The 13940-nt window shown below is 37.2% G+C and overlaps 1 protein-coding gene across 2 annotated transcripts in view; it reads right to left on the bottom strand.

Annotated features, from left to right (window-relative positions):
* USP53 (ubiquitin specific peptidase 53) overlaps positions 1-13940 on the bottom strand; it is a 34896-nt gene that overhangs the window by 8931 nt on the left and 12025 nt on the right. For both annotated transcript variants that reach the window (XM_064149882.1, XM_064149884.1), the window contains 12 exons: positions 13537-13629; positions 9669-9803; positions 8870-8983; positions 8701-8783; positions 8296-8401; positions 7390-7536; positions 6763-6912; positions 6149-6320; positions 5230-5373; positions 3924-4067; positions 2961-3693; positions 1235-1308 (listed from right to left, as the gene is read on the bottom strand). In XM_064149882.1, the coding sequence (XP_064005952.1) occupies positions 1235-1308; positions 2961-3693; positions 3924-4067; positions 5230-5373; positions 6149-6320; positions 6763-6912; positions 7390-7536; positions 8296-8401; positions 8701-8783; positions 8870-8983; positions 9669-9803; positions 13537-13629 (2095 nt within the window). The remainder of the gene's footprint in view (positions 1-1234; positions 1309-2960; positions 3694-3923; positions 4068-5229; positions 5374-6148; positions 6321-6762; positions 6913-7389; positions 7537-8295; positions 8402-8700; positions 8784-8869; positions 8984-9668; positions 9804-13536; positions 13630-13940) is intronic.

The following is a 13940-nucleotide window of genomic DNA, read 5'->3' as shown; positions in this document are numbered from 1 at the left end:
ATCACCCCTTGTCACTACATGCCTTGGTAAAAATTACTAATACTGTGAACAGTTGTGTGTCTGGTTCTTGCATAGAGAACCTACAGCAGCCAGAGCAGTTATGGATTGGCCACTTCCTGAGGCAGTGGTGTGTGACATGTACAAGGAAGGACAATCTCTTCTACAAATAAAATGCTTTGCAACAAAACACAGCAGAAGAGGAGGACTGTGACAAGAAGAATCGTTATATCCTTTGGGAGTTGTGGCCTCCCAAACATGGTACTTGTATTTTCCACACCAAAACACTCTATTTATAATAGTCCCAAGTATGATTTAAAAAATAATCACCTAGCCTGTCACTTTGGTGCTAGAGGTCAAATGAAACAACGGTCTGGGAGAGATGTCATGCTTTTACATGCCTGAGCACCACTATTGCTATCTGAAAGAAGAGGCTAAGAACAGGTAGAATTGCACCGTGCTTATTCGTGACTTAGCACAGAAGTAGGGAACTGCTCCTACCCTCATAGCACAAATTTCTTCACATGATGGTGAAGCACTGAAAAAATCCAAACTCTTTTATTTGGGAACCCATACATCATGGCAGATAGCTAGGAAACCACTTACAGAAAGCCCAAGAAATTGAATAAATGAAGCTGCTTTGTAGAACAGAATGCTTTAAACTGCCCTGACAGAAGTGACACAGTTATTGAACTGCTGTTCCATCACATTTCCATCAGAATGGCTATTAATACTTTCCATCTTTAGCTATCAGCATATCTCCCTGAGAAGGTGAAGAACACATGAGAGAGCAACATTTGGAATTCACTGTGGAGGAAAAGAAACCAATAAACCAGATTATTTTGCTTTTGAGAAGCGAGATCACACAGGCTATGATGAGTTGGCAAGAGAGCTCTCTACTGGGAAAAAAAAATATATATAAACTTCCTAATGTCATGGCCACAACAGCCACTAATTGCTTAACAATTTTCTTCTAACTGACCTAGATACAGTCAATTTGATACAGAAATTGTTTAACTTTGAAATACTTGGTTATAGTTTGCAAAAAATAGGCTATTATAAACTGTATATACATTTTTCAATGTTGACAACAAACCTCTGCAGCAAAATAGTAACATAAAAAAGCCTGAACAGAAATCTGCCCATTTCAAGCAATAATAAGTTAGTGTTAAAATATTGGTACACCTAAATTATTCTTAGAAAACTTCTTGTTATTTACACAAATTAAATTTCTTACCATATAAATTTCTGTTCTGATGGGATAATGAATGTAGCACACTGTCAGCTTTTTTGGTTGCTAAGTTCTGTTCACTGTAAAAGAAGCACATGCATAAATTGAATGGTTAATCTATTAAGGTACAACCACAAAATTTATTGCCTTGACTGCATATAAGTGTGCTAGTCTGAAACTAGCTGAAATATTTTGGAGAGAAGAATTAGACTACAGGCTGTGAAATGGAAACAGTAGTGATGTCTACTTCACTCATAGACTTGCTTAGATGTATAAAAGATAAGAACATAAACATGGATAACAGAGCTGCTGTGTGTCTCTGGCTGCCTGCACTTTTCTCCCTAACCTGCTGTCTGTGCAACTAATTCATCTGCTTTCTAATCCCCCTGGCTGATCCTCCAAACTCACCTTGAATGTAAGGCAAAGTCTGGGAAAAAGTAGAGGGATGGAAAGGAGGTAGAAGGGTGGTTGGGAGCCCCTTCTGGGGACTCAGGTTTCTGGGAGGGCTGTTGTGTTTCTGTATTACTTTTTTAACTTGTAATTTCTGTATATAGCTGTATATATTGTAAATGCCAGCTTGGATACTGTGCTAAAATATAAATATATACCTTCATTCTTCATTTCTAGCTCGGCTGAGTCTAGTCTGTGTGATTCCATAAGAGTGGGGGGGCAGGTAACACCCACACTGTCACAACAAGCAAGAGAACTTCGCCTAAGTGAAACTGATTCTTTAGCATCACTATCATATATTTCACTACTGTACAGACTCCAGAGAAGATACCTACCATAGTACAGGTGATCCTTAAATACTTTTATCACTGCTCCCACACATGGCAGGCTGTAGTGATGCAGAGAAATTTAGGATGACCTGAATTCTTTAATACAGACAGGAAAACCCCCAAAGAGTTTGTAAAGCTGGTGTTCCCAGCTTGTTCTGGACATCAGATGCCCACTCATCCCAGCCTTACTTTAGAGTACAGTAGCAGGATGCCCAGTATGCAGCACATTGAAAATCAAAGTTTCTTTGGTAGCTGGTCTCCAAAGCCATAAACACTAGAAAAAGGATGTGCCATCTGTAAAAACTACTGCTTTCTCTCATCATAAACTTCAAGAATTCAATTAAAATTTCAAGTAGTACTTATAAGAGATCACCAAGAAAGCTCGACAGTGTTGGAAACATACTTTCTGTCATTATTTTCAAAGTTAACAGGTATCAATCATCACCTAATTAAATTTATTTGTAGGTTTTATTTACAAGCCATTGTTCTGAAATTGTAAGAGTATACAGGATTCACCTACTGCCGTTCTCATCACTCTGTCAGGGGCCTGTCTGTACAACTGTCACAGATGTGATTTATATAGGCACTTGTATTCCATTACAGATGACAGGTTGCTCACGGTCTAAAAACTTGTAACTAAAGAAGTGTAGCAATTATTTCAAATTAACACACCCTGCCCCTCAGCAGGGCTTAGCAATTCTGGCTCAGTGCCAAAACAACGTGGCTCAATGCCTTCCAAACAGAGCTAGTGCTGCAGCCTCCAAGTGAAGGTAAAATGCCACACTTCATTGTCAACATCCTTCTGTCTAGATATGTTCCTAGCTTTCTCCATACCTGACCTCAAGCATATTAAGCTCCAAAGCATGTTTTCTTGAGTTTTGAAACAGCAAATGCATGCTAGGACAAACTTCCTTTTCTGTAAAGACAACCTGTGTGAGTTCCAAGTGCATTACCTGCAAGAAGCAGTTTCTTTAGTGTTCTTGACATCTGCTGGAATGATTCCTTCAATAACAGGCGAGTCTGGATTTGCAGATCCATTGCTGATATGATCACTGCTTTCATATCCAGATTCGGTCCTCTGAATTTGCCAATTATCACCATGCATTTTCCTCTCTGTAAATCCTTTGCTTTTTTCAGCATTCCCTTTGCCCTCTGAATCCAGTGAACTTCGACTTCCTGTATCCTGTTTTGTTTCATCTTCATATATAGTCATTAAACCTTTCTGAATGCAGTTCTCCTTTGGCCAATGGTTAAAGTTTCGATCCTTTTCATGCTTAGATTTACTGCTGGGATTTGTCTTGTGCTTTGGGCTATGCTGTTTTTTCTCAGTCTCACTGAAAATGCTGTCTACATTTAGTGTCTCTCGCATTGGTTTCCAACCTTTACTTCTGCTTCTGCTGCTGCTGCTACTTCCTTTGTCCCTCAGGTCTTGACTAGTGTCTGTATCATAGCCAGTGACACCATCAGTCCGGGTCCTGAACAGTGGCTTCTCTCCAGTAGGAAAAGCTTCTGGTTTATGTGACCCAAGCCCCTGTGCAGAAAATTTTGGTGGCGGAGGTGCACTGTCATGCTTATAGGAGCCTTTCCCCTGGCTGCTGTATATGCGCTGATCAGCACAGTGTCTAAAGCCATTTCCAACTGGAGGAGACCCTGACTTGACACTGGAACGATCTTCCCCAAGCAAATCTGGTAACAAGAAAAACAGAAAAGCTCCATTGAAGTTCTCACTAATATTTAACCAATATTGTTACAGCATTTGTGTTTCTTACATACTAAATTTGTTGGGATAGTGTATTTCAGAGTACTGAAAACTGGGAAACTCCAATCTTAAGTGTGTTCTCTTGGAAGGAGAAAAAAAATCTGCATAGGTGGTATTTATGCTAAAAGTTACTTAATCTAGTGATTTTAAGACGTACCTCTTTGTCTCCCAGACTCTCTTCTTGGTCCTCTGTCTGCATCTTTTCGCAAAGATGAGAAGCTTTTCATATCAGCAGCTTTCTGAGCGCACTCTCTGGATATGTCTTTCAGCCTGTCCTTTTGGTCGCTGTAACACAGCTTAGCTGCAAAAAATACTTATTGTCAAAGAACATTACTAACAAGTTATTAATCATCAAAAGACAAGTATATTTATTAGCCATAACATCTACTTGTGTCTATCAGCACTACTTAAAAAGACTAATGAATGACATAACACAAGTTAAGGAAGCTGATATATAATGTAGATATACATGTACAGGTATCTCCGAGGAGCTCTCTAAAGTAACCCCAGTAGCAGTATGTCAAGCATGTCTTAGAAACAACTCTTATTAAAATTGAAAGCTCATGTCATTTTTAAAGCATATCCTATTTACATCGCATTTTATGAATTATACTGAAAAAAAAGAATCTAAGTTTATTCTTGTCTAATTGTGAAGGAACAATGGAGGCATTGGTTATGAAAAAAAAAAAACAACCTATTTTTGAAAAGGTAAACACTGACCATTTTTGAGATACCCCTCCAACAAAAGTAAGAGTTACCAAGCTAAGCCTTGTCTGTTTTTAAAAGTCTAGGAACTCAGCAATAAAGACAGAGGAGAAATGCATTTTGAGAGAAGGCAGCATCCCTTCAACTAAAATGTATGCAGAGTTCAGAGCAGACATTGACAAGTTATATAGAAGTCACTGCTTCATCACTTCTTATGGCTTGATTTTCCTGGACCTCTAGTACACATAGAAAGGAGTTTTAAACAGGTAAGACAATATTCTACCATTCTTTCTGAGCATCAGATAGAATTTGTTAATATACAGGACTACAAACAATGCTGTATATCACAATACTGCTGGGGAGCAATTTTCTTCAAACAGCAATGATTCACAAAGCCAACACCTGCTCCATAGGATCATCTGGCTTCAAGCTTCTAACGTGCCTTTTAACCAACAGTATGACTGGAAATCATGAGAGACAATGTTTAAGAAATGGATTAAGGTCTCAAGAGCCACTTTATGCTGGAATAATGAGCAGTAGAGAATTTTCCATTTACAGTTCTCCAGAAAAGTCAACATTCCATGGAAGCTATTACTTAAACATTAATTGCTATTCAAAGATTGTTCAATTCAGGGATGTATTTCCTCCTTTAGAAATAATTCTAGATCTGAAGTTAGCATACATCTCAAACTATCAACTCAAATTTTATTTCATAGACAGAAACACTTGAGGATTTTTCAGAGGTGGAGAACACATACCTGGACCTCTAACACCTTGAACGTGGCTTCTACTGAATGCCGAATTATCTGGCTGAAGTTTTTTACTACTCCTTTGATTAGGGGAGTCTCCAATTCCATTCTCTTTCATGTGATCTGATTTAGGAGCAGCTTGCTTTTCAAATCCTATCAAATAACACACATATGTTTAGAAGTGAAAAGCTCCCTAATTTCAAGTTTCCAGTATCTAAATTAAACAAGTAAACTTTTAAAACTGTGGATTAAAAACAAGCAGCCCAGCAGAAAGCACTTCACCAAAATCCCAAACCACATCTCAATATACTAGGCATATTCTCTAACATTTTATATACTGTTGTATTTATAGCCATAGACTGTAGTGGAATATGGTCCTCAGTTCTTTCTTCCCTGGAGCAGTCTATGTCCTATTGCTACTCATCATGTGAAGAGGAATGTGTCAAACTCAATTGGTCTACAGAACCAAAATACTGGACTCTTATATGTTGAGGTCTATGCTGTAAGAATCTCAGAGAAAAGAAGTTTCCTGCAGCTCCTTCCTACTGTTCCCAAAGTTCTGAATTTGGCTCTCTCTGTGTATGGGTACATACACACACATACACAAACACCTGTACTCCAAAAGGTATCTCTGTATTTGTATGAAGCTTTAAAAGTATCTTCTTACAGCATTTTAAATGTGATTTAAATGTATCAACATACACATAAAAGATACTACACACAAATATACTATGATTTTCTCCTGAGATTACTGAAGTTGTGTGGTTATGAATAGTCTGCAATAGAAAATTTTCTTTTGAGGCCCTTTAGATAATTGCTGATAAAGGTATTGAAGAACTAAGTAGCCAATCCATTAACCTTCTCCTTTATAATCCCATTTCAGATATATAGTCAATATTGATATGTAAACAAACAAAAAATCAATTACCCAAGTCTTCCCCATTTCCTCCTGCTGCTTTGCACTGAGAATAGTGAATAATCTGCTTTGGAGCATCTTCTGGAGACACAGCTGTGCCATCAGGGTTAGCATAAAAGAGCAACAACGGCTGAAAGTGACATCGAATGCACCTGGAGACCACATCTTTCCATTTTGTTCCAATCTAAGAAGAAACAACAAAAGAAAATCCCCAAAATTATCCACAGCACTGCACTGAGCCCAGTTATGGAAAGAATAATATAAGCAACAGGTGCCAAACATCCAATGCCACAGGTACATTAAGATCTAATATTTTGTCACACAACTTTATATCATTTGCAGCAAAAAAGCTAGAATCAGTATTACATGGGCTACAGAACATCACCTCCATGATTACAGCTGCCAGTAATTAAAAATCTTTCATTAAAAGAAGTAAAATTGAAACATTTTAAGGCAGAACTTTAGTGAGGCCAGTTCTAAAATTCACTTGTGAAAACTGATTTAGAAAACTAAACAATTATTTTAATGAATACATTTCTCTGATTTGTTTCAAATTTAGTGGCACTCAAATGCATTCTAGGAAAGTAAGGAACACTACAATTGGTAGCAGGAAAACCATTCTTTACCTCTTTCACATTAGCATCATCAAACAGCACCCATTTGCAACTCTTGGTGTGAAAGGCAAAGGCACAGTAATGTCGGCTTGTGTAGCAAATCATTCCCACAAGAAAAAGTTCACTATTTTTGGCATTTTCATCTGTAACCCTATAAAACAGCTGGGGAAAAAAATGTTGTATTTTAAAACACGTGTAAAACATTTAGCCTCAATTTCCAGACCTGCTAACGGCATTTCACCAAGGAAATTGGTGTTAGATATCCTGTTGTATTGTACAACTTTTCATGAGTATAAATAATGGGGTTTGAACTTACTACATTTACACTTTTACAAAGCTGAAAGGGTAAAAATCATAATGCTCTGGGATAATTCCATAGATTTCACACTGAACATCATACTCCTAGATTTTCAGTTAGGAATTCAGTTATATTTGTCTTTGTACTTGGACATAAGATCAACAATTTTTCCTCTAACAGAAGCTATATCATGCAGCACATTTAATGTTCTTTATAAGTAGACACAAGCTTTGAAGTTAAATTGTGTTGTTTAAAAAATACCTACGTATATAGACAAAATATGAGTTTTATATTTACAGATACATAAAATAAAGTAAGCAAATAAGTTTTAGGTCAGATACCCCAGGAAGATAAAGCTGTGTTGCCAGATTCCGCATAACCTCTTCTGTCAGGTCAGAGTGTTCCGAATCCCAGACTAAACCAATTGTGACAATCTCAGGACAATTCATAAGAACACGACGGATTTTTATTTTTTGACCACAGTTACTCTAGAAAAGGAGCCAAAAAAAAGGTGATGAGAGGGAAATCAAAGACATCTAAGAAAACAAGTAACACAGCAACAAAACAACTCTGAAACTTCTCCTAATTTTCCAATTTAATTATACATTTTTTCTAATAATTTAAGGATGAAAGTCCTCATCATAAAAACATTCTGATGAAGAATGAGATTAAGCTACTACATCCAATTACTGCTCTAAATCAGGAATCTCTGAAAACATCCAAGTCATCATCACAATTTCTCTTTCGTTCCCCCTACATTTCATCATTTAAGCTTGGATCTGTATGTTCTTGTGTACTTTGCTATACTTCCTAAATTACACAATTTACACAGAACCATTTAAGAGAGGAATTACAGAGAACAAGGTAAAAGGGAATATTTTTCCTAATAGAAAGCTTAATTTATTCCAAGAGAAGGCAATATTGTCAAACTGTCAGTGTATACAAACTAAACCTTCTTCACTCAGAAAACAGAGCTGCTCCAACTAACCAAAACCACTGAGCTCAGTGTTGAATCTGGAATGAGGAACAAAAGAGAGACCTAATAACATCACCACTTGCATCTACAATACCGTATTCTAGATAAATGGGAGCAGTAAAACATACATTTAAGGGCTATTCTAACCTAAGCTGACTGTACTGATAAGGCCATGGGTAATCTTGGTTTTAGGAGAACATTTTAGTCTGATTTAATACCCTAGAAATTCTCCCTTGCTTTTTAAAGCAATGCAACATCTTTGTTCACTTACAGGACACTTTCTGTAGTCATCAGCGGTATTTGCTGCTTGCAGCAATTCGGCAAACATTTCTGGCTTGAGACGTTCATGCCTCTCCATCATTCTTTCTACTTCATTACTGCAAAAAGATAATTGGAAATAACTGTGGATCTCCCTTCTTAAGTGTTCAACCCTGCATTAACTCTATCTTATGACTAGAAAGAAAAGGCACAGAGGTAAATCAGTAGCAGTATATACTTTTTGTCAAGCCCTCTCTACAGCTTGCTTTTGAAAGTCAAATGTTACTTTTAGACATTAAACCCACATTTTAACAAAGGAATACGCATTAATTTTTAACATTTAGAGCATTTCTCTGGCGTGTTTTACTTTTGGAAGGATGTGTGCAGAAAAGTGAGACATAAGAACAAAAGTCCTTACCACAGGGCTGTGGTAGAAATGTAGCGCACAAATTCTGTATAAGGCAATGGGTCTGATGATGCTCCACAGCTGCGACATACACACTACAAAAATAAAAATACTCTTGTTTTTATTTACTCAGGACAGTGGAAACAAATTATTTGTTAAAGCAATCAAGTAAAGGTCTGACCTGTTCGTACAGTGTCATAGCAAACTTCTGGTGAGAAATACAGGATTTTGAAGTGCACATATCTGTTTCACTGTTTGGCACTAAATGAAAATGAATCCTCTCGAGGATATTTTCCTAAAGAGAAATAATGATGTAAATATAAACTGAACTGAGGAAGTCAGAACAGAAGAATGACATTACAGTTTAATGCCACAGCTATGCCCCTTGGCTACAAATAGTCCACCTACAGATTTAATGTCTATTTAACTCTCAACCTAGTGGATGAGAATTCTCTCATATTAAGGTTCCCAAACATCTTCTTCCAGAGTGCATTCTCCTTTCAAGTGAATTTTCCAGAGAAATTTAAAAAGCTGTTCTTAAGACATAAATACTGACATCATTGCATGCAATGACTGAAATAGCTTTTGAACAGGCCTCTATATCAATTGTTCTTCACACATTTTTATTTCTCTTACCACATTTAGCACATGTACCAACACAAGTACCATTGACAGAAACAAAGAAGAAGTTCGTAGACATCACATGTATGATCCCATTCCAAATCTTGCTTTTAAGCCTTAAATGAAAGAGTGGGGGAGAAGTACTATGGTTGTAACTAGTTTGGTGCCTGAATCAGCATGGCCATTTTTCCACTTCCTTCTTACTCCATTAGGCTGTTCCCCTATGCTGGCATAAAGAAAATCCACAGCATTACGTTATTTGTACCCTACCTGTGGGCCTGAAGCTACTGAGACAATCAGCCAACTTGACATCCACAGAAATAATGTAATTCTACTCAACCAGCACAAAGAATACTTACAAAGCATTCAGCTGCATCATCCATGAATCCAAGCTGGAAACGCTGTTCGTCCTTAAAGCTTTCTGCCAAGGCATGTCTCATATTGTCTGATGGGAGTGCTTTTTCTCGACTGTGTTGGAATTGGGAAAATATTGCCTAGGAAGAAACACTATTACTTAGCTTCATTAGCCATTGACCAGACATTGTGGTTCTACACAAATCCATCAGTTCTTGTGCAGCATGGCTAAACAGCAAGGCATGTTTATGGTTATAAACATTTATCAACCTATGTGACTTTAGAAATTATTTAATACTAAATAACTTACAGTGACTTAGGTTCTGTGTTCTGATACTCATTTCCTTATAAGAAGTTATGCTACCAAACTGAACACTGATCCTGTAGAAAAGCAACACAGAAATATATAAAAATGGAAGTGACTGACTCAAGCTCCAAGAAGCACCATAAGCCCTGGTCTGCAATTAAACAGCTTTCCTAATCTGGCCAATGGAACAGCAGTTGATGCATATGTATCTTATCTTTACAGATGGTTTGCATTCCTTAGGGCATAATGGAATATCACTTGTGTTAGTTTAACACTCATCACTCTTTAAATAATCTAATATTTACATACACTCCTGTATGAAATAGTAGTCTTTATTAAAATTATGGATATATAAAAACACTCCCATAAATTAGACAGAATACTGACAGTCCTTGCTATTGAATCTGCTCTGGTGAACCAATGCACACAGCACAAGAGAACAGGTCCATATCTGCAGTTCCTGGACAGGAGAATAAATTACACTTGATTTTTATTTCATTTCTCAAAAGATAATTGGCTGCTACATTTCTTTTTAGCAGAGATAGGTATGCAAGCGACCTCACCATTCTGCAAGTAAAGGAGGTTGATATTGAAAGAACTGAAAGTGAAAAGCTATCAAATTGATGAGAAACTATTTCCAGATACTAAAGGATGTACTCCATTGTCAAGAATTCTAAGTAATTTTTTTTCTCTAAAGTGAAGAAAATAAAGACAAAGCAAATCAGAAGCAGCCATGTAAAAATATAGACATACTATGGCTAAAAAATAAAATTGAATTTAAAAATATGTGGGACAGAAGGCAAAGATACAAATAAGAAGGCTCAAAATAGCCCAAGATGACAAAACCGAATCAAAACAAAAAAATACCACCAAAAAAATCCCCACACCAAACCCACACCCAAGCCACAAACAAGTTACTGAAATACATCCTCATCCAGCATACACACTGTATGAAAATCAAAACACCCCAGGCTCTAAACACAGACAAAAAGGGAATCATCAAACCGTATCTCTAAAAAGCCAAGAAAGTAAAACCAGAAGCATACATCATGATTGAAGATGGATACTTCCAAATGAGCTGACCATGATGTTTCGAGTTCAGTACCAAGACTAATGGCCATGGAGTTAGAAAGGTCACAACTATACTGCTAATAACTAATACCATTCTAACCAATTTCAGAACAGGCAGCAATACCACTTAGAATCATAGAATCAACCAGGTTGGAAAAGACCTCCAAGATCATCCAGTCCAACCTATCCCCCAGCCCTATCCAGTCAACTAGACCATGGCACTAAGTGCCTCACTCAGTCTTTTCTTGAACACCTCCAGGGACGGTGCCTCCACCACCTCCCCAGGCAACCCATTCCAATGGCAAATCACTCTCACTGTGAAGAACTTCCTCCTAACATCCAGCCTATACTTCTTATCAATATTCTTGAGAATATGCCAAAATAGGAAGACATGATAGTCCAGATCAGGCCATATATTCAGGTATAGCAATTCTTTCAGATAAATCACATAGGAAGATGCACTATGGGAGTAGTAACCAGTCCCTCAAGAACAGATACTTTAAAGAAAATTTCAAGTCCTACATTACAGCAACCTTAAAAAGTAGCTGAAGCTAGTGTATTGCTTAGGAAGGTGACTTAGTCATGTAAAACCTATCTTGCTTTGTACTGAAGCCCCAAAAGCTAGAGGAAGAGAGAGGGTATTCAGGTACAGCAAGTGGTATGTCTAGCTTAAAAAAAGGAAGCATCTGGTCTTCACAAGTGCACCATTAGAATTGAATAATTCATTGTTTACAGGTTCAACTGCAGCACACTATGAGCACTATTCTCCATGTTATGACTACACTGAAGCTGCCACACTATTTTTTACTGTGATTTCAGTGACCTGATTAGTCATGAAGAGCATGTAATGCTACACAGATTCCAGCAACAGTGACCTTTCAATCCCTCTTCATTTTTTAAAGACAGTTCCAGTGCAGCACTGAACAAGACTATATGACCAGGACCGTGACATGCAACACGAGTCAAACAAAAAGGTGATTGACTTTACTCTATATTATGACATCAGATATGAGCATGACTTCCTATATACACAAGCCTCCAGGAAACCAAAGCTATCATCCCAAGAAAGGGAAAAGATTTTATCTGAAAAAACATAGGTGTGCCCAAGTTATGGTCTGGACATTATGTACAAACACAGTCAAGCATCCAGCACACAGAGGAACATGATCTACACCACAACACTGGTGAAACAAAGTCCCAACAAGTTCTATAGAGTCAAAAGCTTTTAAAAACATTGGAATAAAAATCTCTCTCAGCAAGTTAGTCAGAATATTTGTGGTCTCAACCTACCAATTTGTTATTTTGTTGTTGGGGTTTTTTTTTGTTTGATTGGTTTGGTTTAATCAAAGAAATGGCATCTTTAGAAAACAGTTTGGAAAAAAACAGACACATTCCAAGCCAGCTATACTGTACTGTAGTAGATGAACACTAAAAATGGATGAAAACCTACACAGTACACAGATTATACACCTCCTGAAATATTAAACAAATGCCTCGCCTAAAAGACTTCTTCAGTAACAGGACCTGGTTTGTGAAATGCCCTAAAGATAAACTCTGCAATTCTTGGCTCATTCTTGCCTACGATTTAGCATTGTCAAAAGCCACTTCCTCATGAACAATATTCTCAAACAGTACTGCCCCTTTCAGCTCCCACCAGATGAGTGATTCCCAGTTTTGTGTATCACTACACCTCCTACTGTGTTTGAGTATACATTCTACAGTCCTGTAATAGAATCACAAAAGCATCTTTATTGCCAAATTGCAGCGCACACTACTGAAAAAAATACCCCTATACAGTTTTCATTGGTATTTTTACCCTAAAGAAGAAGAGATATCATGCTCACAGCTACTTACCTAGTAACAGCAGGCAGCCAAATACCAGTGCAGTAAAAGCAGTAAGAACCTAACAGAATTTGACATTTGTTTACAGACTTCAGATGAGTTACAAAACTGTTTGAAGCTCAAGGTTTTTTTCATTAGTTAAGATATGCAGATGACTTTTAAACGCTAAAAAGTTGCCATCTTGCATTAGTTTTCCAGTTCCACTACTTGACTTTCATTACTTGCAAATTGCACAACCATGTTCCACACTGTTATTAGCAATTATTGAATCAAAAAAGAATCTTAAGACCTTATCAGACAGCAATGCAGTCATGGTATAAGCACAGTAATCAGACTCCACAGGAAAGAACAAAAGCATATGCATGCAAATGATATGTTAAAAAATAATCTTTGGGAGTCTAGCCAGACATTCTTAAATATGTTATGCTGTCTTTTAAGAGAGGAAAGTTTTATGTTTAAGCAGACAGCACAATGTGCACAGTTTCTTCTTTAAACACAAGAGGATATTTCTGTTACAAAGAGCTTAAAATGTCCTTACATCTGAATTGCTTCCTAACACGAGTGACACAAAAGGACGTGTGATAGGAATATAAATTAGTAAAAATTAAAATTTCCCCTCATTTTAAAGGATGATTCTTCAAAAACCTATTTACCTTTAAAGCACAAAATATGCAGGCATCTCCCTGACACACATGTCCAGTTAAACCTCTTAAACTTCGGCGAAATATGTCGAGCTGCCATAACACCTGTAAAAATAAAGTTTTACAGAAAATCAGTAATGGGTTCTGAAGGTGCTGTGTTAAACATAGCCACATGTGTGAAATTTAACAAAAATATTGTAATCTATAACATGTACAACTTGAGCACCATCGCTGCTACAAGAACTGCAGCCCTTTCCCACTAGTTTAGCAAACTGTGGAAGTGGGAAGTTTGTATTCACCACTCACAAAATTTATATCTCTTTATGATTTTTGAAAGGATGGCAAACAAAGTACTTTGTCTGGAAAAAAAAGGCTGAATTACTCTTTAGCAAACAAGCAGGAAGCAAGCAGCAAGC

Source organism: Pogoniulus pusillus, chromosome 10 (genome assembly GCF_015220805.1).
Source record: "Pogoniulus pusillus isolate bPogPus1 chromosome 10, bPogPus1.pri, whole genome shotgun sequence".
Lineage (NCBI taxonomy): Eukaryota > Metazoa > Chordata > Aves > Piciformes > Lybiidae > Pogoniulus > Pogoniulus pusillus.
Note: the sequence above shows the minus strand (reverse complement) of the source record. Positions and strands in the feature narration are given on the sequence as shown.